The sequence below is a fragment of the Nelumbo lutea genome, chromosome 1 (assembly GCF_056320005.1).
Source record: "Nelumbo lutea isolate HS-2025 chromosome 1, American lotus-T2T, whole genome shotgun sequence".
In the NCBI taxonomy this organism is placed as follows: domain Eukaryota; kingdom Viridiplantae; phylum Streptophyta; class Magnoliopsida; order Proteales; family Nelumbonaceae; genus Nelumbo; species Nelumbo lutea.
In genome coordinates, this window is record NC_142684.1 from 10,686,937 (window position 1) to 10,710,072 (window position 23,136).

The 23,136-nt window shown below is 39.5% G+C and overlaps 1 protein-coding gene across 2 annotated transcripts in view; it reads left to right on the forward strand.

Moving 5' to 3' along the window:
• Nucleotides 1-20,034, forward strand: part of LOC148873489 (beta-hexosaminidase 3-like) — a 61,708-nt gene extending 41,674 nt beyond the window's left edge. For both annotated transcript variants that reach the window (XM_088976925.1, XM_088976933.1), the window contains exons 12-15: nt 10,044-10,142; nt 10,243-10,302; nt 17,136-17,386; nt 19,524-20,034. In XM_088976925.1, the coding sequence (XP_088833051.1) occupies nt 10,044-10,142; nt 10,243-10,302; nt 17,136-17,386; nt 19,524-19,690 (577 nt within the window). In that variant the 3' untranslated portion in view covers nt 19,691-20,034. The remainder of the gene's footprint in view (nt 1-10,043; nt 10,143-10,242; nt 10,303-17,135; nt 17,387-19,523) is intronic.
• The last annotated feature ends 3,102 nt before the right edge of the window (nt 20,035-23,136 follow it).

Below are 23,136 nucleotides of genomic sequence, written 5' to 3' on the forward strand. Positions count from 1 at the left end.
GCGAATTTCAAAAATCTCTCTCCCTTCAACTGGGAATTGTATTCCCTATTTAGAAAATCATATTTTCAAGGATCATTCTTGAACCATAAACTGAACCAGATCTGAACCAAAAGAGTAGGGAGGGATTATACCTGATACGGAGAAACAGTATCTCCCAATGGAGGTGTTCACGCCCAAGGAAGGATCCAAAATTTGCTCCCACTGAAGATGGCGCAGTGCAGGATGGAGCAGAATCAACAATGTTCTTCCAAAAGAACTTGACCCTTCGCAAGAATCAACAGGATGGCTTGTGAATACAGCTCCACTCAATCTTTTCTCCAAAAGATTGGTATCAAGATTGAATCTTGATTACTTCTGTAGAGAGGAGGAGATCGAACTGCTGGAGGCGGCGGCTGCAGGAAGGAGGCGGCAGGAGAGTATTCGCAGGGTGCAGAATTCTCTCTTCTTGTGATCTCAGCTCTGAAGACAAGAGTGTGTGTTGGTTGCATGTCTAAAGGTTGTCACCTCCTCCTCATTTTATAATCTCATAGGGATCAGCTCTTAATCCCATTAGGAGTTGGAGATCCAAATCATATTTGGATTAGAAGTCCCTTTAAGTGATAAGGGATAACCCTTATCTTATCTGCAGATCAGATCAACCATCTCCTAATCTAATTAGGAGGCTTCCAGATCTAAATCTTATCTAGATCTTGGACTCTCTAAGTGGTTAGGGTCTGGCCCAATCCTATCAGTTGATCCATCTCAGAATTCGCCCCTTTAAGTGACTAATCAAATCAGCCCAGTTCGAAATGGGCTTAAGGCCCATTTAAGTTTATGTATTCACTTAGCCTTCCAAACTGCTGCCCAGTTGGGCTTCCTTGTATGGCGTGGGACCCAAACATTGATCTACACATCAGCCACATGGGTTCAGCCCAGCCTTTGTTACAAGGCCTGGCCGAATACACTGTTATGGACAGTGCACCCCCTGAAAACCCATCTCATGGGCTCTTTGGGCCCAACACTTACCCTAAGTGGTCCCTGGGCTAAGCCACCTTGTAACACCCAGGGACTGTGGGCAAATGCAAGATTAGCCCATCAGGTATTATCCTCAATGGTCTTACACTTAACCTCTCAGCCCATAATGATCATACATTGCCCGACAAGAGAGGACCTCTCCCTCGGCTGCAAGGAACAGTGTTGCACTCTCTGCTTATATGGATCTCGGGAATTAAAACATTTTGCAAACCTTTTAGAAACCATTAAATATATACTTTTATATCTCATATAAAATATATTTTGCAAAACAAATCTCAACGATTGAAATCGGTTGCCGGCAATCTTGGTTTCCATTAGTGAGAGTGCATCCCCGATCATTACCTCTGTCCCAACATACCCAGGTTTTGACCCCCACTAAGGATTTCACTGATTGGTATATCAAAGACAACCCAATCCAACACCTAGTGCAGTATCATAATCGAGTCTAGGGGTCGGGTGTAACTTTCTAGTTTTGCCCATCAATCTCCAAAGTCCAGGGCAATACTAGAAATCTGGTCCAGTTCAAAGATTCAATTAATCCTACACTGCATGTGCCTAGGGTCTCACCCTGGTAGCTGAGACAGGCCACCCCAACCGACTTGGTGACACCACAGTGTTAGCCTTGTCAGGATAGGTCTCCCCAGACCGAATCACTGGCTGTGAACATTCTAAACTAACACGAGTCTCATTAAGTGCCCGGTTTAAGGGTATTACACAGAAACATACCAAGGGAACATGAATCAAATGTGCACTTTTATTCATTTACAATAAACTCATAAAGTACATCATCTTAATTAAAGCTAAGGGCATACAAAACTGTCTAACACCGGCAACATACCTTGATTTTCAAAGAGCACCAATAGCCATTTTTGCTGTTTGGGACCACTCCAAGTAGCATGTACCATCCAACTTAATTGTAGTTATGGTTCCTACCCCAAAAGGTTCACTAGCACCTACTCCACCTAGCCCCATTTGACCTGTGAACTTGCATTCAACTCCACTACCCTCCATAATTCCCAAAATAGCTGCCTAGAGAATCAATTGTAGATGAAGAAAAATAAATTTACCCCCTTTAGAGGCCTCAACCCCCTTTCCTTTTCTCCAAGGGAGTAGAATCAAGAGAAAAGGCTGCCTCTCTCTCCAGATACCTAAAAAAACTAAGAATTTGAACTGCCCTCTTCAGAAATTGCCAAGAAATCCAAAAAATGCAGAGTGCCCCTTCCTAGGTCAAAATTGAAGAGTCCTACTGCAATCAAGACTCTTCCTCCAATTCTTCCTGGTTTTGTTGATCAGCCCAAGATCTGACACAAAGGTTCTATATCCACCAAAAGATCCAAGAATTGGGCACTTTTTAAGTCTTCAATCAGCTCTCTAACTCACCATGTAGTTGGCTGATCTAGGGCTGCATTATGGAAGACTCAAAAAATCCCAAAAAACTGCTCTGATACGAAGTAGAAAAGAAAAAACAATAATCTGATTTGATAACAGAGAGAAAGAAGAGAGAAGAGAGAATTCTTAGTGAGATGAAAAGAGAGAGAAGAAGAGATTGGGAGAAGCCAATAATGATGTGGCTACCCCATTCATTATCTTATATGCTAATAGAAAAGATTGATCACAAAGACTAATATGCCCTTAACAGGGCGGCTACTGTTCATAACATAAAAACAGCTCAAAAAAAAAACAAAACAACATAAATGAATGGGCCCTAGATCATAATACCATGGATATTATGCTCTCGACTTATCTTCTTCCTTGTGTTTACGTCATGGAAAACATAATACCAAGGGAAGAATGTTAAAAAAAAAAAACAATTGAGAGGCTTACTTAATTTGCTTATAGACATTAAATGGAAAGGAAACTTAGGGACATATATCACTGAGGATAGGGACAATGAAGGTTGAAGAGAAACATAACCTAAACCACAAACTAAAGTTTTAGTACCTTCAACTACTGTAACTAACTATGAGGAAGAGGACTGTGACAGGGAAGTAGGCACACCTAGTAACCCTCTCATATGATCAAAAGCTCTAGAATGTAAGTCAAGGAATGGGACAACTAGGATTAAAATGTCAATGTCGGTGGAAATATTGGTCATCCAAATACAGGAAGCATGCTGGAATGTTGGAAACATTGTATGGATTGTAAGAATTGCAGACATGGTAGAAATGCTGTGAAAAATGCAAAATTATATATTTATTTTTATATAATGAAATGATAAAAAGATGCATACCTTTAAAATTATAGTGTTCCAAATCATCATAACCACATGATAGAGTGAGTGCAAGAAAAATTTAAACTCATAGAAAGTGCAAATAATTCTAACAGGGCAAATTTAAATTCAGTAGTCTTCTATGCTCTTACCACCCTGCTGAAGATGAAAGTACTCCTGCATCTGATAAACTGTTCTCCTTGCTTGAATACAGCCTTTGAGCATGTTCCTAGGTTTCTTTGAGCATTTTGTTACATTCACTCATCATACCCTATGCTGCCAGTTAATGGTTTCTCATCCTTCAAGGACTTAAGCTTCTCTTTATCCATAAAGAAGACTTCCACAGACTTGACCCAATGTATGTAATTCTCCCCATTTAATTTTATGGAAGTTAGTTGCAGAAACTAGGGTTTCAAGTGAGAGAAAGAAAGAAGGGAAGAAAAGAAGAACAAGAGGAAGAAGAAAGGAAAATGTCGAGGGGTGTGAAATTCATTGTTCGCACCCTCAAAAGTTCACTTTATAGTTGAAAATTAATAATTACAAGAAAGCCCCTATATGGGTGCCCAAATACAAAGAGAGTATAAGAAAGGAGAAAATGACCAAAAACACCCCTATCTAACCATTCTCAACACTCCCCCTCAAGTTGAGCATATATGTCAATCATGCCCATCTTGGTAAGGTTCTTAGCAAACTTTGGATGGTGAGCACCTTTAGTAAGGCAATCAGCTAGTTGGTCTTCTGACCTTACAAAAGGAAGGCAAATCTCTCTGCTAGCAATTCTTTCTCTAATAAATGTCTATTCACCTCAATATGCTATGTACGATCATGTTGGACAAGATTGTGAGCAATATTTATGGCTGCTTGATTGTCACAATATAGTCTCATTGGAACATCTGCTTGGATGCCCATCTTAGTCAATAAGGTCTTCAACCATAGTAGTTCAGATACTCCATGAGCCATTGCCCTGTACTTTGCCTCAACACTAGACCGAGCAACCACAGATTGTTTCTTACTTCTCCAGGAAACCACATTGCCTCCAACTAAGGCACAATAACCGGATGTAGATCTTCTATCATCGGTGGACCCTGCCCAATTAGCATCCATGTAAGCTTCAATCTTTAGATGGTCGTGGTTGGAATATAACATCCCTTTGCCATGCCATCCTTTCAGGTAGGCTAAAATTATGTTAGTTGCCTGCATATGTGATGTCTTGGGTTCATGCATATATTGGCTAACCACTCCAAAAGCATAGGAAATGCCAGGGCTAGTCAAACAAAGATACAGAAGGCGTCCTACCAATCTCTGATATACCCCCTATCTGGAAGAACTCCTCCTTCAGTAGAGTTCAAATAGTGGTTGGGATCAATTAGAGTTTCTATAGGCTTACACCCTAATTCTCCAACCTCATGAAGCAAATCAAGTACATATTTCCTTTGTGACAGAAAAATCCCCTTCTTGGGTCTTGCAACTTCAATGCCAAGAAAGTATCGAAGATCACCAAGGTCCTTAATCTCAAATTTAGAAGCAATGAATGACTTTAACTGAGAGATACATGTGATATCATCACTTGTCGCAACAATGTCATCAACATATACTATCAACATTGTTACTCTACCATCAACTCTTCTAATAGATAAGGTGTGGTCAGCCTGAGATTAAGAAAAACCAATCTTTAAGATGGCATTCCTTAACCTGTCAAACCATGCTCTTGGAGATTGTTTTAGCCCATATGAAGACTTCTTCAAACGGCACACTTTTCCATCACTGTTAGGGAAACTTACCCCGGTGGTAAGTTCATATACAGTTCCTCTTGTAAGTCCCCATTAAGGGAAGTGGTCTTTACATCCATTTGATATAAAAGCCATGAGTAATGGGCGGCAAGAGACATAATCATACGAATGGAGTTCATTATAGCAAATGGAGCAAAGGTTTCTAGATGATCACTGCCATAAGTCTGAGTGTATCCTTTGGCTACAAGTTGAGCTTTGTATCTTTTAATTGAGCCATCTGCCTTGTGCTTAACAGTATAAACCCATTTACACCCAACAGGAATCTTATCCTTAGGGCAAGGAACAACCTCCCAAGTTTGGTTCTTTATTAGGGCCTCCATTCCTTGGTTCATAGCTCCCTTACAATTGGGGCATTGCATTGCCTTTGTAACACTATGAGGGATGGAAATAGAAGAGATAGCAAAACTATAGGCACAATAGGAAGGGGAAAGAGCACCATAAGACACATAGTGATAGGATACTTACTACATGTCTTCTTCCCTTTTCGAATGGCAATAGGAAGATTAAGGTCAGAATTAATAATAGGATTGTCGGAGGTTCAAGATTACTTGAGTTTGGGGAATTGGATTGTGATGGGAATTCTGCTTCAGGAGCCACCCTCTTACTTTGCCTGATGAAAAACTGCTGCTAGGACCGAGGTCGATACATAGGAGGAGGAGGAGAAGGAATAGAGGTAGGAAGAAAGGGAGGAACAAGAAGGTAGAAGGGAGTCTAATCTTCACTTGCATTCCCCCCTTGAAGAGAATGATGGGATGATTGGAAAAAGGAAGAGGATTCCAAAAAGGTAACATCCTTAGAGACATATCTCTTTCTAGAGAGAGCATCAAAGCATCTATAGTCTTTCTGGAAAGGAGAGTAACCAATGAATTTATGATCAAACTTGTGCCAGGAAGGACTCATATCATGAACAAAACAAACACAACCAAAGACCTTAAGGGTTAGATTAAAAGGAAGTTCATCAGGGAAGAGTAGTTGATGAGAAGAATGAAGGTTAAGGACCCTTGATGGGAGTTTGTTAATGAGATATACAGTTGTCTCAATAGCATCACCCTAGAAACGAGTTGGAACATGAGCTTGGAACAATAAGCCTCGAACAACTTCAACCACATGCCTGTTTTTTTCTTTCAGCCACCCCATTTTGTTGTGGAGTATGACTACATGAACTTTGGTGAATAATGCCTCTGTTTTTTTCTCAAGTTGTGTTTCGACCATATTCATGAAGTTTTGAACAATCATAGGAACTTCATCTCTACTTTTATCAAGTAAAGTCATGTATACCGACTGTAATCATCAACAAAGAGAATGAAATATCTATACCCCCCCCCCCCATACAGGGGACAACATATGGGCCCCAAATATCAGTATGGATCAAATGGAAAGCAACATTACTTCTTTTATTGTTTGCAAAACATGTGTTTCCACATTGTTTGGATAAATGACAAATTTCACATTCAAAATTCGATTTTGACACAAAATCAGACAAGTTTGGAAACAAAAACTTGACAGAATTGATAGACATATGACCAAGGTGACAATGCCATAATTTCAAAAGGTTCATTTTCTCATTGGAACAAGATTCAATCTGGCTTGACAATCCATGCTCTAAAGGTCCATTCAGAAGATAGACTCCATCCACTTCATGCCCACTTCCAATTGTCTTTCCCATGCTCCGGTTCTGAAAAACACAACCGGTGGGAAAAAAGGTCACTGAGCAATTGTGGGATTTTGTTAGAGAACTAGAATTGACAGACATATGACCAAGGCGACAATGCCATAATTTCAAAAGGCTCATTTTCTCATTGGAACAAGATTCAATCTGGCTTGACAATCCATGTTCTAAAGGTCCATCCAGGAGATAGACTCCATCCACTTCATGCCCACTTCCAATTGTCTTTCCCGTGCTCCGGTTTTGAAAAACACAACCGGTGGGAAAAAAGGTCACTAAGCAATTGTGGGATTTTGTTAGAGAACTAGCAGACAATAATTTTTTTTTTGTAGCTGGGGCACATGTAGAACAGAGTCAATAGAAAGGTTATTAGTGATTCTGACTTCACCCTGACCCGAGATTGGAGTCTGTGATCCATCTGCAACAGTAATCTTCTTGCCCTTCTCCGGGGTTAACTTATATGAGGTAAAATGTGAAGGCATACTAGTCATATGGGCACTGACCCCAGAGCCATACAATCCATGGGCTAAGGAGGTGGAACAAGCAAGTGCAGTACCTGTCTTGGCAATATGAACTAGATAAATTACTAAGTCGAGAACCAGTGATGAGGATGTATCACCCTTCTCTAGCTGCAACAATATATTCCTGAGTTTGTCCATCATATCAGCGGAGTCGAGCACATCTGAGGGCTGAGCATCATTACCAACTATGGCCAAGTGAGCATTGCCCTTCTTCCCGGTTTTGTACTTTCTGGTTTTAGATGAGGATTGAGCTTCCAACACCTTTCTTTAGTGTGTCTTGTCTTCTTGTAGTACTCACAAATAACACCCTTGACTTTCTCTTCAATGGGATGTTTGCTAGTATTTTGCTACAAGGCAGAATGATCACTTACAAAGGATTGTGTCATGGCATTTCTTCAGCTTTTTTCCCCTTGTACAAGAGAGTAAGCAGTAGCAAGAGAAACAACGCTTGCACTAAGAATGTGTTGTCTAGTGAAATCAAACTCTGGGTTCAAGCCAACCAAAAAATCAAAGATTCTATTTTCCTATATGTACTTCCGATACTACTTACCATCTTTAGGGTCCTTGCAAACTAGAGCTTTCAAGTGATCTATTTCTTCCTAGATAGACTGTAGAAAAGAGAAATACATAGCAACAAATAAATCTCTCCCCTTGACGCATACTGCAAGCTTCCCTCCGAAGCTGATAAGTTCTATCAGTATTGTTAACTTGGGAATAAGTAGCAACTACCCTATCCCAGATATCCTTGGCAGATGGAAGAAACATGTAATTTCGGGCAATATGAAGTTGCATTGAGCAAAACAGCCATGACATAACAAGGGAGTTGTCTTGTTCCCACCTTGCAAATTTCAGGTCTTCAAGACTCGGCTTCACTTCCCTTTCTGTGATGAATCCCAATTTACCCCTCCCAGTAATGGCAAGTTTATTAAATTGAGATCACTCTAAAAAATTAGTTCCATCCAGTTTAACAGTAGTTATCATACTATTGGAAATATTTGCAATTCCTAGGAACACGTCGGGAACCATCTGAAAATCCTTAGATGATTTCATATTCTAACAAGACACCTTTTCTCCAACCAAAAAGGACCCTCAACACTTTAACCGAGATTCCAGACCAAAAAAACTAGGTTACCACACGGTTAAGAACCAAAGCAAGACCCAAAAACTAGGTTTGCGGCAAAATAGAGGGAGAAAAAAATCTCCCAAATTGAAAAATGACTTGAATGGTCTAGGTTTTATAACAGAAAAAATCATTAAACATGCTATACATGGATCGACATTAGATCTGGGATTTCTGCGATTTTTTCCTTGAAAAATCCACCAAAAATCATAGAAGCTACAGATAATGACAAGAGTCATACCAAAATCTTTCTAAAATCAAGGCGTATCGAACTGTGTTGGTTTCATAGACCGCCGCCGACACCTGTACAGACTGCTGGCATCATCTGGCAGCAATCTGACATCAGCAGTTTGCCTTTAGGTTGGAGATCAGCAGAAAGCTAACTCCCAGATGCTTCTACCCGCTCTGATACCAAGTTGCAGAAACTAGGGTTTCAAGAGAGAAAGAAAGAAGAGAAGAAAGGAAAGTGTCGAGAGGTGTGTGAAGTTCACTGTTCACACCCTCAAAAGTTCACTTTGTAATTGAAAATTAATAATTACAAGAAGGCCCCTATCTGGGTGCCCAAATACAAAGAGAGTATAAGAAAGGAGAAAATGACCAAAAACACCCCTGTCTAACCATTCTCAACATTGTTTACACTGCAAAGAACTCAGATGGAACCAAAACACTAGATTTCACCACTTCTGGATGCTGTCATGGCTTCTTTTAATCACCCAAAATGTAAAGAACACCTAGCAAATTTCCAGCCACAAAAATGAGAATACCGACTTCATAGCACTAACAAACCAATTCCAGCACCTTACCATTCACCACTGCATGCTAGCAGCTACTTACATAAGTCACCAAAACTGATTACCACTATGCCCTCTTTAGTAAAATCAATTGAAGAGTCTAAACAACCACATGCATCATTCCACAGTCACACATGGTGACTGTAACTGAGTAGAAAATAGAAAATAGATTTGACCCACTCAAGGATGGCATTGAGTGGAGACACTGATCTCCAGAAAGAAACTCAAATAGAATAGGTTCTGCACTCTTAATGCCACTTCTAGTATGGATCACAGACCTTAAACCCTACCTAAAAGTGATTGCAGGTCACACTGAACACCCAGAAGAGATCATGGGTTGCTGTGATAGTCCACAAAACCTTCTAGCATCAACTGCAGGTCACTAGTGAATTTCTAAGAGTGGCCAGAGGTCACTTGCATGCTTCTATAAGAGATGAACGTGGCTCTGGTACCATGTAAATTCTGTATATAAAAGAAAGGAGAAGAGAGAGAAATATAGAGAGAACAAGTGGGAGAAAATAAAATAATCTCCCACCAGTTGACAGCTTCCTCGTTTATATGTTTTATAGTACATATAAAAGGTCTATTCTGCCCTTAATGAAGTGGGGCAGAGCTTAAACTGTTCTCATATCACAATGATAAGTAAAGACACCAAACTACCCCTGGTCTCACACCTCTTAACAGAGCTCAACTCAACTCAGACAAACTATTGACTAACTCAGCCTTAACCCCAACTCGGGAAGTTGATCTAAGTTGGTACAGTAGTGATACACTATTTAAACAGTTGTGTATATGTTGTGTTTAGGATGTTTCATCACTTTATGCTGGGCTTTTGGAAGGGTCTAGTTCTCTTCTTCTATTTCAGGTTACTTGGATGTTTATTGATCAATAATTTTCATCAAACAAGCTTTAAACAAGTATTTTATGTGCAGGTTAATCAAGCATAGGATGAATGAATCTGATGCATATAAATACTTTGTCTTGAGAGCACAGCATATAGCACTATCCCACGGATTTGAAATAGTTAACTGGTAAAGGACTTCAGCTCAAGGTTTTCTAAAATCTAAATCAATACTATCTATCTACCTATCTATATGTACCATCTCATTTGTGCATTTGTAAAATGAATAGGGAAGAAACCTTCAACAACTTTGGCAAGCAATTGAACCCAAAGACAGTAGTGCACAACTGGTATGCCTTTTTTCCTATCATTTTTAAGGAGCCTATAGTTCAAAAGGCCCATATCTATGCATGCATTTCTTTATTTAACTATAACTTGTTGATTCGGCTGTCCTAATTTGTTTGTTTTATCTTTGTTGTGTCTTAAGACATTAGTTATTGGGCCTAATCTTATTTAGTGTTTTATTTGACTAGGTGTCCCATCACTAATCAGGGGCATTCTAGTCTATTTATGTAACATTATGTAATGCTCTTATACATAATAGTTTAGGGCTGGCTGAGAGTGATTTTTCTGCCCTTCTCATATCTTCTCCTTCTTCTCTTCTCATTCGGCAGCCTTATTCAAGCAAACATGGTATCAGAGCTCTAATCTTTCGCCTGGTTACAGCAGCCACTTCTTCTTCTACTCGCATCTACCTCTCTCTCTTCTTCTTTTCTATCTTGGTTGCTGCAAAGAAACCCTACGGTTGGTCATAGAACAAAGCAGGACCTACATCTAGGGTTTCCCTTGGTTGTAGGGCCCAAGGGGAGTTAGACCCGGAATCTGATGCCCTAATAGACACAGTACAGCAAACTGTAGCCATTCGGCTAAGAGGGATCTGTGTAGAACAGATCTAAGAGGGAGGACTGAACTCAGCAGTCCTAGAACTGTTCGTGGGTGAGGTTATTGCCTGTGATAGCAGTGATTAGCACACAGTAGAAGCCAACACAGCAAGTTGCAGGCTGCGGCAACAGTGTTGCACAACAGATTATAGTCTGCGACAGCAGTAATTAGGGCACAGTGCAGCAGTGTAGTACTTGGTGTTTCAGCTCCGTGACGGGTTCTTAGGACTGAGTTTTAGTGCAGCAAGTTCCGTAAGTTTGAAACAGTTCCCTATATAGTGTTTACAGTCTTGACATTTACAAATAGGAGAAGATGTCTTCCATATCCAGGGAAGTGTCTTCTAGAGATGTTAGGGCTTGTAGGAGGCCTCCTAATATGGAGAATCCAAATCTGCACAGCCTACAGATCACAAATGTGTTGTTGGATGAGTACAACTTCAGAGAATGGTCTGTTTCTGCCATGCTCTTCATCACATCCCAGGAACTCACTGGTTACTTGGACGGGCAGAAGAAGGAACCCGAAGTGGGGAGTGCTGAATATGCAACTTGGTGCAAGGAAAATGCTACAGTTATGTCCTGGCTACTTGCTTCAATGACTCCAAGGGTAGCTAGGACTGTTCAACATTTCTCCACTGCTGCCAAGATATGGGAAAAAGTGTCTAAAACCTATGGGCAGAAAAAAAAATAATGCCAGAATTTATAGACTGAATCAAGACATTGTTGCCTTGAGACAAGGAGATATGAGTGTGGCAACATATTTTTCTACACTAGAAGGACTATGGGAAGAGCTAGATCATCACTTTATTATTGATTGGGAGAATGCCAGAGACATGGAAAAGCATGACAAACAGGATGAAGAGGGTAGATCATTTAAATTCTTGGCTGGCCTAGATCCAGTATATGAGAGCATAAGGTCCCAAATTCTGGGAAGGGATGGAATGCTGGACTTACATCATGTCTACTACCTTGTGAGGAATGAAGAGGTGAGAAGAAAGGAGATGCAGGTTGATACTCAAACTAAACTAGCTGAACAGTCTGTGGAACGTTCGGCCCTAATCTCTACAAATCAAAAAGGGAACAGGTACTCGAACAAGAGACATCTGAAGTGCACCCACTGTGGAGGAGAAAGGCATGTGAAAGAGAAATGTTGGGTTCTCTATCCGCATCTGAAGCCAGCTGCATTGCGGAAAGATAAGAAGCATCAAAAAAGTCAACTTGCAAGTGGGAATCTGGCTACGAGTCACAGTGATGAGGGTTCAAAACACTCATCCATAGTTACTTCCTCTTCCATGGAACTGACTACTAATTCCCCTGGAACTGGGTCCTTGGGTTTTACTGCCGGTGAGTTTGAGGTACTTAGCCGGGCCATAGCCCGTCTAAGGACCAATTCTCTTGCTTCCACCTCCCTTGCTAGGTCAGGTATTGTCTCTACCTTTAGTGCAACTAGTACTATTGATGCTACCTCTTGGATTATTGATTCTGGTGCAATTGACCACATGACACACGTCTTCTCTATTTTCTTCCTATCATTTAATGTCTGGCCAAGATAAGATGAGGGTTGCTAATGGTTCTTTCTCTATCGTTTCTGGGAAAGGAGTGGTTGACCTAAGCAAGGACCTCTCACTCAAACCTGTCTCAGAAACTCAAGGTAATCCTATCAACTCCTCTGACTTGGATCTTCCTATTGTTGGACAGTTTTGTATGCCCTTAGCTTCAATCAAAATTGATGTACTTTATGAGTTTATTGTAAATGAATAAAAGTACATATTTGATTCATGTTCCCTGGGTATGTTTCTGTGTAATACCCTTAAACTGGACACTTATTGAGACTCGTGTTAGTTTAGAATGTTCACAGCCAGTGGGTCGGTCTGGGGAGACCTATCCTGACAAGGCTGACACTGTGGTGCCACCAAGTCGGTTGGGGTGGCTTGTCTCAGCTACCGGGGTGAGACCCTAGGCACATACAGTGTGGGATTAATTGAATCTTTGAACTGGACCAGATTTCCAGTATTGCCCTGGACCTTGGAGATTGATGGGCAAAACTGGAAAGTTACACCCGACCCCTAGACTCGATTATGATACTGCACTAGGTGTTGGATCGGGCTGTCTTTGATGTACCAATCAGTGAGATCCTTAGCGGGGGTCAAAACCTGGGTATGTTGGGACAATCCGAGAATTCATCTGAGTGGGTGATCATAGTGACAGGATCGGCCCCTTTGTCGGACAAAGGTAATGATCGGGGATGCACTCTCACTGTTGGAAACCAAGACTGCCGGCAGCCGATTTCAACCGTTGAAATTTGTTTTGCAAAGTATATTTTATATGAGATAAAAGTATATACATTATGGTTTCTAAAATGTTTGCAAAAAGGTTTTAATTACCGGGATCCATATAAGTGGAGAATGCAACACTGTTCCTTGCAGCCGAGGGAGAGGTCCTCTCTTGTCGGGCAATGTATGATCATTAAGGCTGAGAAGTTAAGTGTAAGACCATTGAGGATAATACCTGATGGGCTAATCTTGCATCTGCCCACAGTCCCTGGGTGTTACAAGGTGGCTTGGCCCAAGGACCGCTTAGGGTAAGTGTTGGGCCCATAGAGCCCATTCGATGGGTTTCAGGGGGTTCACTGTCTTTAACAGTGTATTCGACCAGGCCTTGTAACAAAGGCTGGGCCGAACCCATGTGGCTGATGTGTAGATCAATGCTTGGGTCCCACACCATACAAGGAAGCCCAACTGGGCAGCAGTTAGGAAGGTTAAGTGAGCACATAAGCTTGATGGGCCTGAAGCCCATTTCGAACTGGGCTATTTATTTAGTTAATCAAAGGGGCGAATTCTGAGATGGATTAGCAAATAGGATAGGGTCTTAATCCTATCCACTCAGAGAGTCCAGATCTGAATGTGATTCAGATCTAGAAATCTCCAAATGGGATTAGGATAAAGCTAATCTAATCTGCAGATAAGATAAGGGTTTAACCTTATCACTAGAAGAGAAGGCTGATCCAAATATGATTTGGATAAGCACCTCCTAATGGGATTAGGAGCTGATCTTTTAAGTTAACAAAAACAAGGAGGGGGCGGCAGCCTTGAGAGGGAGAAAAAAAAAAAGAAAAACACATCAGATCCTCTTTAGTGCTGAAATCAAGAAGAGAGAATTCTGCACCCTGCGAATACTCTCTTGCCGCCTCCCTGCTCTTGTCGCCCTGTTTGCCAGTTCGATCTCCAGCTGTGGGAGAAGTCAAGATTAGATCTTGACATCAGTTCTTTGAGAAAGGATTGAAAACGAAGCTGTGCTCATGTACCATTCTACTGATTCTTGCGAAGGATAGAGTTCTTGGGGAAGAACACTGCTGATTCTGCTCCATCCTGCACTGCGCCATCTTCAGTGGGAGCAGTCTTTGGATCCTTCCTTGGGCGTGAACACCTTCGTTGGGAGATATTACTTCTCCGTATCAGGTATTGTTCTCTCCCATTCCTTTTGGTTCAGATCTGGTTCAGTTTAAGGTTCAAGATTTATCCTTGAAAATATGATTTTCTAAATAGGGAATGTGATTCCCAGTTGAAGGGAGAGGAAAAATTTTTGAAATTCGCCCCTTATTCCGCAATCTTTGGGCGTCCATGTGATGGATCTCTCATCCTTTCACCTATTGCCCTTCGTAAGTCAACCCGTTCTTGTACTATCAAACACCCCATTGCTGATTTTGTGTTTTACTCACAATTATCTCCTCGTTATTATTCTTTTGTGTCTGCTCTCTCTTTTATGCATGTCTCTACTAGGTATTCAGAGGCAATATCTGACCCAAAATGGAAAGAGGCTATGGGCGAAGAAATGGAGGCCTTAATGAAAGCAGGGAATTGGAAATTAGTGGATCTCCAGAAGGGAAAGGCACTGTTGGATGCAAGTGGGTGTTCACTGTGAAGCATAGGGAGGATGGGTCCATTGAAAGGTACGAGGCTAGATTGGTAGCAAATGGCGACCTACATGAAGAGGTATTCATGGATCCTCCTCCAGGTTATGGGTTTGGCAAGAAGGTTGGTAGACTGAGAAAAGCTCTATACGGTCTTAAGTAGTCCCCTCGTGCTTGGTTTGAGAAGCTATGTGGGGCCATGAAGAAAGGGGGCTACACTCAAAGTGGGGCATATCATACCCTGCTCATAAGGAAGAGAGATGGCAAACTTACAGCACTTATTGTCTATGTGGATAATATGGTAATTACAGGGGATGATCAGGAAGAGATTAAAAGACTAAAGGAGGTCTTGGCTGCTGAATTTGAGATCAAAGACCTGGGCCAACTGAGATACTTTCTTGGGATTGAAGTTGCTAGATCCAAAGAGGGCATCTATATATGTCAGCGGAAATACATCCTTGATCTTCTACAAGAGACAGGCCTGATGGGGTGTAGGCCAGCAGATACTCCAATAGAACAGAACCATGGTCTACAGGAGTCTGTAGGAGAGGACTACCTTGATAAGGAAAGATGCCAAAAGCTGGTGGGGAAGTTGATTTACCTATCCCTCACTCACCCTGACATTGCTTATACTGTACATGTTGTCAGTCAGTTCATGCACACGCCTAAAATCCCTCACATGAAAGTTGTGGAAAGGATCCTCAAATATTTGAAGTCCTGCTCGGGGAACGGAATTATGTTCAAAAAAAACAATAAAATTGAAGTTGAAGAATATACTGATGCAGATTGGGCTGGCTCTATTGGGATAGGAAGTCTACTTTCGGGTATTGCACCTTTGTTGGAGGAAATTTAGTTACATGGAGGAGTAAAAAACAGAATGTGGTGGCTAGATCTAGTGCAGAGGCCAAATATCGAGCTATGGCTCATGGTGTTGCTGAACTTCTATGGCTTAAGATCCTTCTTGGTGAACTTGGAATAAAGATCGAGTGCCCTCTCAGGTTGTACTGTGACAACAAGGCTGCCATCAACATTGCAAATAACCCAGTGCAACATGATAGAACGAAACATATTGAGATAGACCGCCACTTTGTCAGAGAAAGAATCGTCTCAGGAGAACTCTGCATTCCTTATACTCCCTCCGAGATGCAGATTGCAGATGTTCTAACTAAAGGGCTAGCTACAGTGAAATTCTTGGACTTACTTGGCAAGGTAAACATGATTAGCATCCATGCTTAGCTTGAGGGGGAGTGTTGGTTCGGCTGTCTTAATTTGTTTGTTTTATCTTTGTTGTGTCTTAAGACATTAGTTATTGGGCCTAATCTTATTTAGTGTTTTATTTGACTAGGTGTCCCATCACTAATCAGGGGCATTCTAGCTATTTATGTAACATTATGTAATGCTCTTATATATAATAGTTTAGGGCTGGCTGAGAGTGATTTTTCCGCCCTTCTCATATCTTCTCCTTCTTCTTATTCTCTTCTCATTTGGCAGCCTTATTCAAGCAAACATAACTTATGCATATATATTCTGTAGGGAAGATTTTGAACCGAACTAAGGATACTATTAGTCTTTGAATATCTGAAAATCACCATATGGATAGATAGAAATTGGTATAATCCTTTTTAATTTTGCTAAGAGTTATTAGGGATGCCATAACAAAGAATTACCAAACAAATAAATATTACATATAAAAAAAAAAGAGTTACCAAATAAATAATATTTCACTATTAAAGTATATACATTTAAATACTCAAGAGTTGCCTCAGTAGTATTCATCCATGATTTTGTTCTTTTGCCTTTTGCTGGTGAGATTATAACTGATATTATCTTCATTGCAATGAGTAATGTGCAGAAATAATTTGATTACTGAAAACCAAAAGGAAAAAGAAAGAACAGAAATTAAGAAAATTGGGTCTAGGAGGCATGAGCCAGTAATATGTCAATAGGGTATGCAATTAGTGTTTGAAAGAAATCAGGTACAGGAGAAATCTAGCAGCAGTATTTGCATGATTTTTTGTTTCTTTTCATCTAGAATCATGAAACCTTTCCTATTCCTTTATTTGTCAACTTTTATTTTACATGTGATTATCACTGGATGGGGTTTAAATCCTAGTTGTTTTTGCGGGATGTGAACCATGTTACAGTGTAGCTTCTCCATTTGGTTTGATTGCAACTGTGGCTTTCCCAATTTAATATGAATAATGCATTGAATCCTAAAAGTAAAATCAAATTTTACAAGAAAGAGAAAATTACTATATTCTAAGATCATGGAATTACTAATACCCAGAGTTTTGATACCATAGCTTTAAAGCCCCTTTTCTCAATGTCTTGGCAGGCTTGGGGGTGGTGTTGCTCAGAAAGTGGTTGCAGCTGGACTTAGATGCATTGTCAGCAACCAGGATAAATGGTATTTGGATCATTTGGATGCCACTTGGCAGGGGTTTTACATGAATGAACCACTCACAAACATCACAAACCCCAATGAGCAAAAATTGGTTATTGGAGGTGAAGTATGTATGTGGGGAGAAAGAGTTGATGCGTCAGATCTTGAGCAGACCATCTGGCCACGTGCTGCAGCAGCTGCAGGTAAAAGAAAAAAGTCTATCAGTTTATTGCTTACACAAATGGAATATCAGGATATATCACACTAGGCAATTATGCAGGGAATAGGACTTAAACCTGGCTGGATGATTATATTGATTTGTTTAATTGGTGTTTTTGTCCTGTCATAGGCTACTTGCAAACAGTCCAGAAGAAATTCCATGGATTGGATCTTTACAATAATCCAACCATGTCAATTTTATGCACAACTGGTTGGATGATTGTAATAATATTTTCAATTGGATTTTTTTTGGTCTGTCAAATGCTACTCATAACAATCCAGAAGAAATTTCAATTTTTGGTACATGAGATTTCAAGATCCATCAATGGCGTTCAAATACTTGAATGTTTCCCATGTGTACCTGCTATATGAATGGCTGTTTTTAGGATCTACTCAAAGGATATTTTGAACTGTCTTGTCTTCATGTAGCCCCTTATTTCCAAAATCTGGATTGATTTTTTTTCCTCCTCTATACCTCTTTTATACTACTCATTCTCAATAATAGAATATAATTTTGTTGCTAATAAAATAAAAAGGGAAAAGAAACAGATAACTACAAAACACTTCCTATTTTATCTCGAGGAAGTAGAACCATTTGCCTGGAGAGCATGTCAGGGACACCTGAATAAATTTATTGCCAATCAGCTATGATTTTGTTAGTGTCATCCTAACAGTAAAAGCAGTCACTGAAACTGCTAGTTGCTATGCCTGGAATGGCTGGTATCTTTCATAGTACTCTTTAACTGGGACATCCAAAACATTATGCTGTTATGTGTTAGTTCTTGTGGAACTGGTGAACTTGAAGGTGAGCCCAAAAAGAACCTAAGTTTAGGTAACTATGACTCATTATTTTATAGAGTGGGATTTATAGGCAGGATCCACACAGATGATCCTCTTTGTCTGCAGCTGTCATATGTGAAAATTGTGACATGTCCCACCCCCCAAGGAAAAGCTATTATGTTATGTCACATTTTTTCTTAGGAAGAACCGAGGGGGGGGGGGGGTAGGGGGTAAAAAGCATGGAGAAATTACAGCGTGAATAGAGGATTGTGGTCTTTGTTGACTGATTCATTTATGTATATTAAGTCCTGCATGTATGCTGGTTTTCCCTATTCTCCACCCCTCCTTGTTTTCATTCTCTATAGGCTTAAATCGAGAGGTGTTAAACAAGGCAATTGATGTTTATGGCTGATAAAAAAAAAGGCAATTGATGTTTATGCTATATTTCTTCCATTTACATATGAATTAAATATTCTTGTTGTCATCTATCATTGCTTAGGCTGCTACAACAATATAGAAGACTCCACAAAGTTCACAATTGAAACTAAACTTGGTGGAGCTTTCACAGTTTGCATTGTGGTCCAGAATACACAAAATCAAACATAAATCTTTAATTGAAAAGACCCAATCTAGGAGGTAATCATGGTCCGGGCTAGGCCAGGCATAGCACCTTGGATAAGCTGCTCAACCTAAGCCTGGGCCTATCCCAGCCTGCATCATGGGCCTGAAATATAGACTCAGGCCCAGGCTAGGTTTATGGGTTGGACAAGGCCAAGCCTGCAAATTTCTGGGCCTGGTGTAGGCTTCAGCTTGGACACAAAAACTAGCCAGACCTGGAAATTTGTGGGTAAGGAATGGTCACCCTTACCCCAGATCATTGCAATCAGATCAATGTGAGAGACAAGGTCAACCGATGGCATAAGCAATATATTTTAAACATTTTTTTTTAATTTGCATTTCTATAAAACATAATACAAAATACAAATGAGATACATACAAATTTATTTTCAGTAAACAAAGAATGAATTCATTGATAGTTTTATGTTGCTTTTCTTATTCCCAAAATATATCAAATGGTTTGTACCTTGTAATTCTAGTTTATTTATTTAAAGTATGTTTTCTTCCTTTGGGTACATTTATAAATCTTACCTACAATTGAATGTTTATGTATAGACTCAGAGTTCTTTTCATATTCTGTCTTTAGTCAATCCACCTGTTATTTATTATTTTTTTAGGACTGGTAACAAGAGTATAGGAACTCCATCTGCATTAGACTATTGTTTATTTGTTTATTTACTAATATATTTATTTATATTTCTGAAATGTGATCTTTGGATGAAGAGCGACTTTGGACTCCCTATGATAAGCTGGCTAAGAATCCAAAGCAAGTCATTGGAAGGTTGTCCCACTTCAGATGTTTATTGACTCAAAGAGGAGTTGCTGCAGCTCCATTGGCTGGACTTGGACAAGCTGTCCCTGAAGAACCAGGTTCTTGCTATAAGCAGTGATAATCTGAAGTTCTAAACTATAGGTTTAATATTGTTACGGAGACAACCCTTGTCGGCAGCTTGAATGGGGCAATTCTGGCAAGATTGTGTTGCTATTGTCTGAGATGTAGGTAAATAAATGTTGTATGAGCTCTGAATTTTAGCCTTTAGGCATATTCTCATCTTAGAGCATGCCTTTGGAAATTAAAAAATAAATTGAGTACTAAAATTTATATTTATGAATGGTAACAAAAAATTATACTAGTTTCCGATAGTCTGCACTTTACATAAACTACCAAAGTATGTATTTTTTATATGTAACCTTATTTATAGTAATCTGAGACCCAGATTTAGTGTTACTGATATATTTTTTGGGATTTATTCAAGTTTCCCTAACATATTCACACATATCTTAATTGCCTTTTGTAATACTCATTGTGTCTCAGATACTCTGAAACTTGGTTCATTACTAAAGATGTTTAGTTTTGTTTAATTCATATTTGTTTGATGTTATTTATACTTTAGAAATGGATTTAGCATCTGGGTTGTTTAGTGAGTTTCCTTAAGGCTCCGTTTGTTTGCAGTGCAATTTCATTTACACTCTTCATATCCATGGGAATGTAACTGAGAAAAGTGCAAATTCTGGTTTACTTTTATTTCAGGTTTTACTTCACTTTGCTTTGGGATTTATTTTGCTTCATTTGCACAGTAAACAAGCAAAACAAAGTAAAACTTGAAACAAAAATATACTCAATGTTCTAAGTATCAAAAACGCAAAGGATATCGTAAAAGCATTTTTAAGAGACACATTCAGATACACTTTTTGATATGGATAGATATGTTAGGAAAATTCAAAAAAAATCTTAGAAATACATCAGTAAAACTAAATGTAAGTCTTAAATGACTATAAATATAGTGTCTATAAATGATATACACATAAAGCATATGCTTTAGTAGTTTATGTGAACTACTGACAGATGTTAAGGAAACATTGGGAAATAGTACAAGAAAAATATGACTTGAGCAAAAATTACTTATTTAAGCGATTAATTAATTATTTTTCTTTTTCTTTTTTTATTTATACAACATTAATAAGAAAAAAATTGATAAAATGGATTAGAAACATTAAACTTAAAGCATGTTATTTTGACAAAATGTAACATTATAGCTTAGTGGAAAAAGTTTCTCTCTTAAATTTGGGTGACATGTGTTTAAGTCTTAGCAACTATACATGTATTTCTGCGTGTAATTTTTAGCAGCATTAATTAATAGAGTAATTCAATTTTGAAATAAGTATGTTTATATTGGTTTGCAACAATTGATATTAGTTTATAATGGTTGAGTATAGGGTTTGTAACAGTTTTGTGTCAGTTTGTGAGTATGCTTTATAATGTCAAGTACGTGATTGTGACATAGGGTTATGAAGGTTTACTATAGATTTGTACCAGTTATGGTTGTAATGGTTGAGCCTGGGTTTGTAGCAGTTTGACTAGTTGAGCATTGGCTTAATGGTAGTATGGGTCTATAACAGTTCGTACAAATTGCATTTTAGTTTGGAATGGTTGAACCTGGATTTGGAACAGTATAGTTTACGATGGTAACTGCTTTTTACTTTTTACCAATGATGTATCGTTTTCTGTGTATGGGTTTGTAACAGCCAAGTATGGGCTGTAATGGTTGAGTATCGAATTGCAACGATTTATCATGGGTTTGTATTTGTCCATAATAGTTAGGTCTGCTTTGTTTACTTAGTAATTGTGCATAATAGTTGAATATCATTTTGTGACAGTTACCATCCATCAACACTGACTAATGTAGATTGATAAGGACCTGATACATGATAAATACAGTAGTGTTTTTTTTCTTATTTTGATTTCTTTTGAAGGGCTACACGACGAGTTCGCATTCTACTCGCTATGTTCAGATCTAAGAGAAGCTTTCGTTCTCCACTGTCAGAAATTTCATTTATCTCGACCTTAGATGTTAGATCGATGGCTTTCTCGAAGCAATTTGCAGCGAGGTCATATTTCTTCATATCGTGCCAGATCAAACCCGCTTTATAGAAGAGGCGGATTTGAATGCTGGAGATGGAATTCCTTTCACATGACCTAAAACAGCAGATCAGCTGAGATCTGACGGAGCTTCGCCAGGTCTTCGCTGACCTTCACTTGGGTCGCCAAAGATCGAATTCCAATGGCATTTGATGCTTTTATGAAGTTTCAAGCAAACCTTCTCTGGCAATGGATGTTCAGGGGAGAGGCCTTCGGCTTCTTTGATCAAAACTTCAATTTCTTCGAGTATCTGAGATTGAGATTCATGACTACTTAGACAAATCTCCGGCGAAAGTTCAGAGATCTTCATTGTTGGCGGGAAATAGTTGCGGAGACGTTTGGAGGGAAAGAACGTTGGTTACTTAGGCTAGACGGATTTGAAATTTTAAATTGACGAAGGGAGAGAGCGACTTCTGCACTTCATGGGCCGGACAGGCTTTGGGCCCATGTCATTACATATATAGGCCAGACTGGACCTGAAGTATTGAGCCCTAGCTCAACCCAAAAATCTGCAGATCTAATATGGGCCCAAAACAGGAGAGACCTAAAAACAAAAGCCCAGCAGGCCCAAGCCCGAAAATTTTGAGGGGGTGGGCCAGGGCGGAGCAGGCTTGCAGACCAGGCTAGAAATGATTGCCCCTACCCTGCCTGCACTATAAACATGGCATAGGAGTCGAATTAGGATGAACCGAGCAAGTCAATCTGGCCTGGCCCAGCCCATAGAAACTATCATTTGAATTCGGGTCAACCTGGCCTTGACTGAACTTAGCCCAAACCCTAAAGTCCCCAACTCTGATGGAGGGAATTGATCCTAGCTAGGTCTCTGGCTCTCAACTAAAACATTATATAGGGATGGGTTTGGTTGGGTTAAGGTCAACCCTAATCCAATCTGGATTGTTGACCCCTAACTGGATGTCTACGGTTAGTAGGGGTGAGCAAATGGATAAGTTCTAACCCAAATCGAATAGACCGACCTTTAACTGGCCTTGAATCGATCCTATTCAATTTGTTACATGGTAGGGTCTGGATTTGGAACCAACTCCTATCTAGGTTGGTCCCAAGGTTTAGGGGTTTATCTTACCTTAACTAGCTCAACGAATCGGCCTTAATGGATCCGGCCTTGGAACCGAACTTGCCTTGAAATAAACTCCAAAATATTTTTAAGAATGTGAAGATTTAAACCCACACATTCATTGTTACAAAAGCCAGTCTCACTTGACCATTGAGTTATTTAAGTAATTTGATCATTTGTTCTCATTTTAATATTCGAATGTGTATAATAAATATTGTAAAAGGTAATATTTACAAAATTTAAATTATAATATGATAAATTTTGAACCATATGTTAATATATTATAATAATCTACATATTAAGTTACTTAATGGAGAGTAAACAAAGAACCATGGGTAGACCCT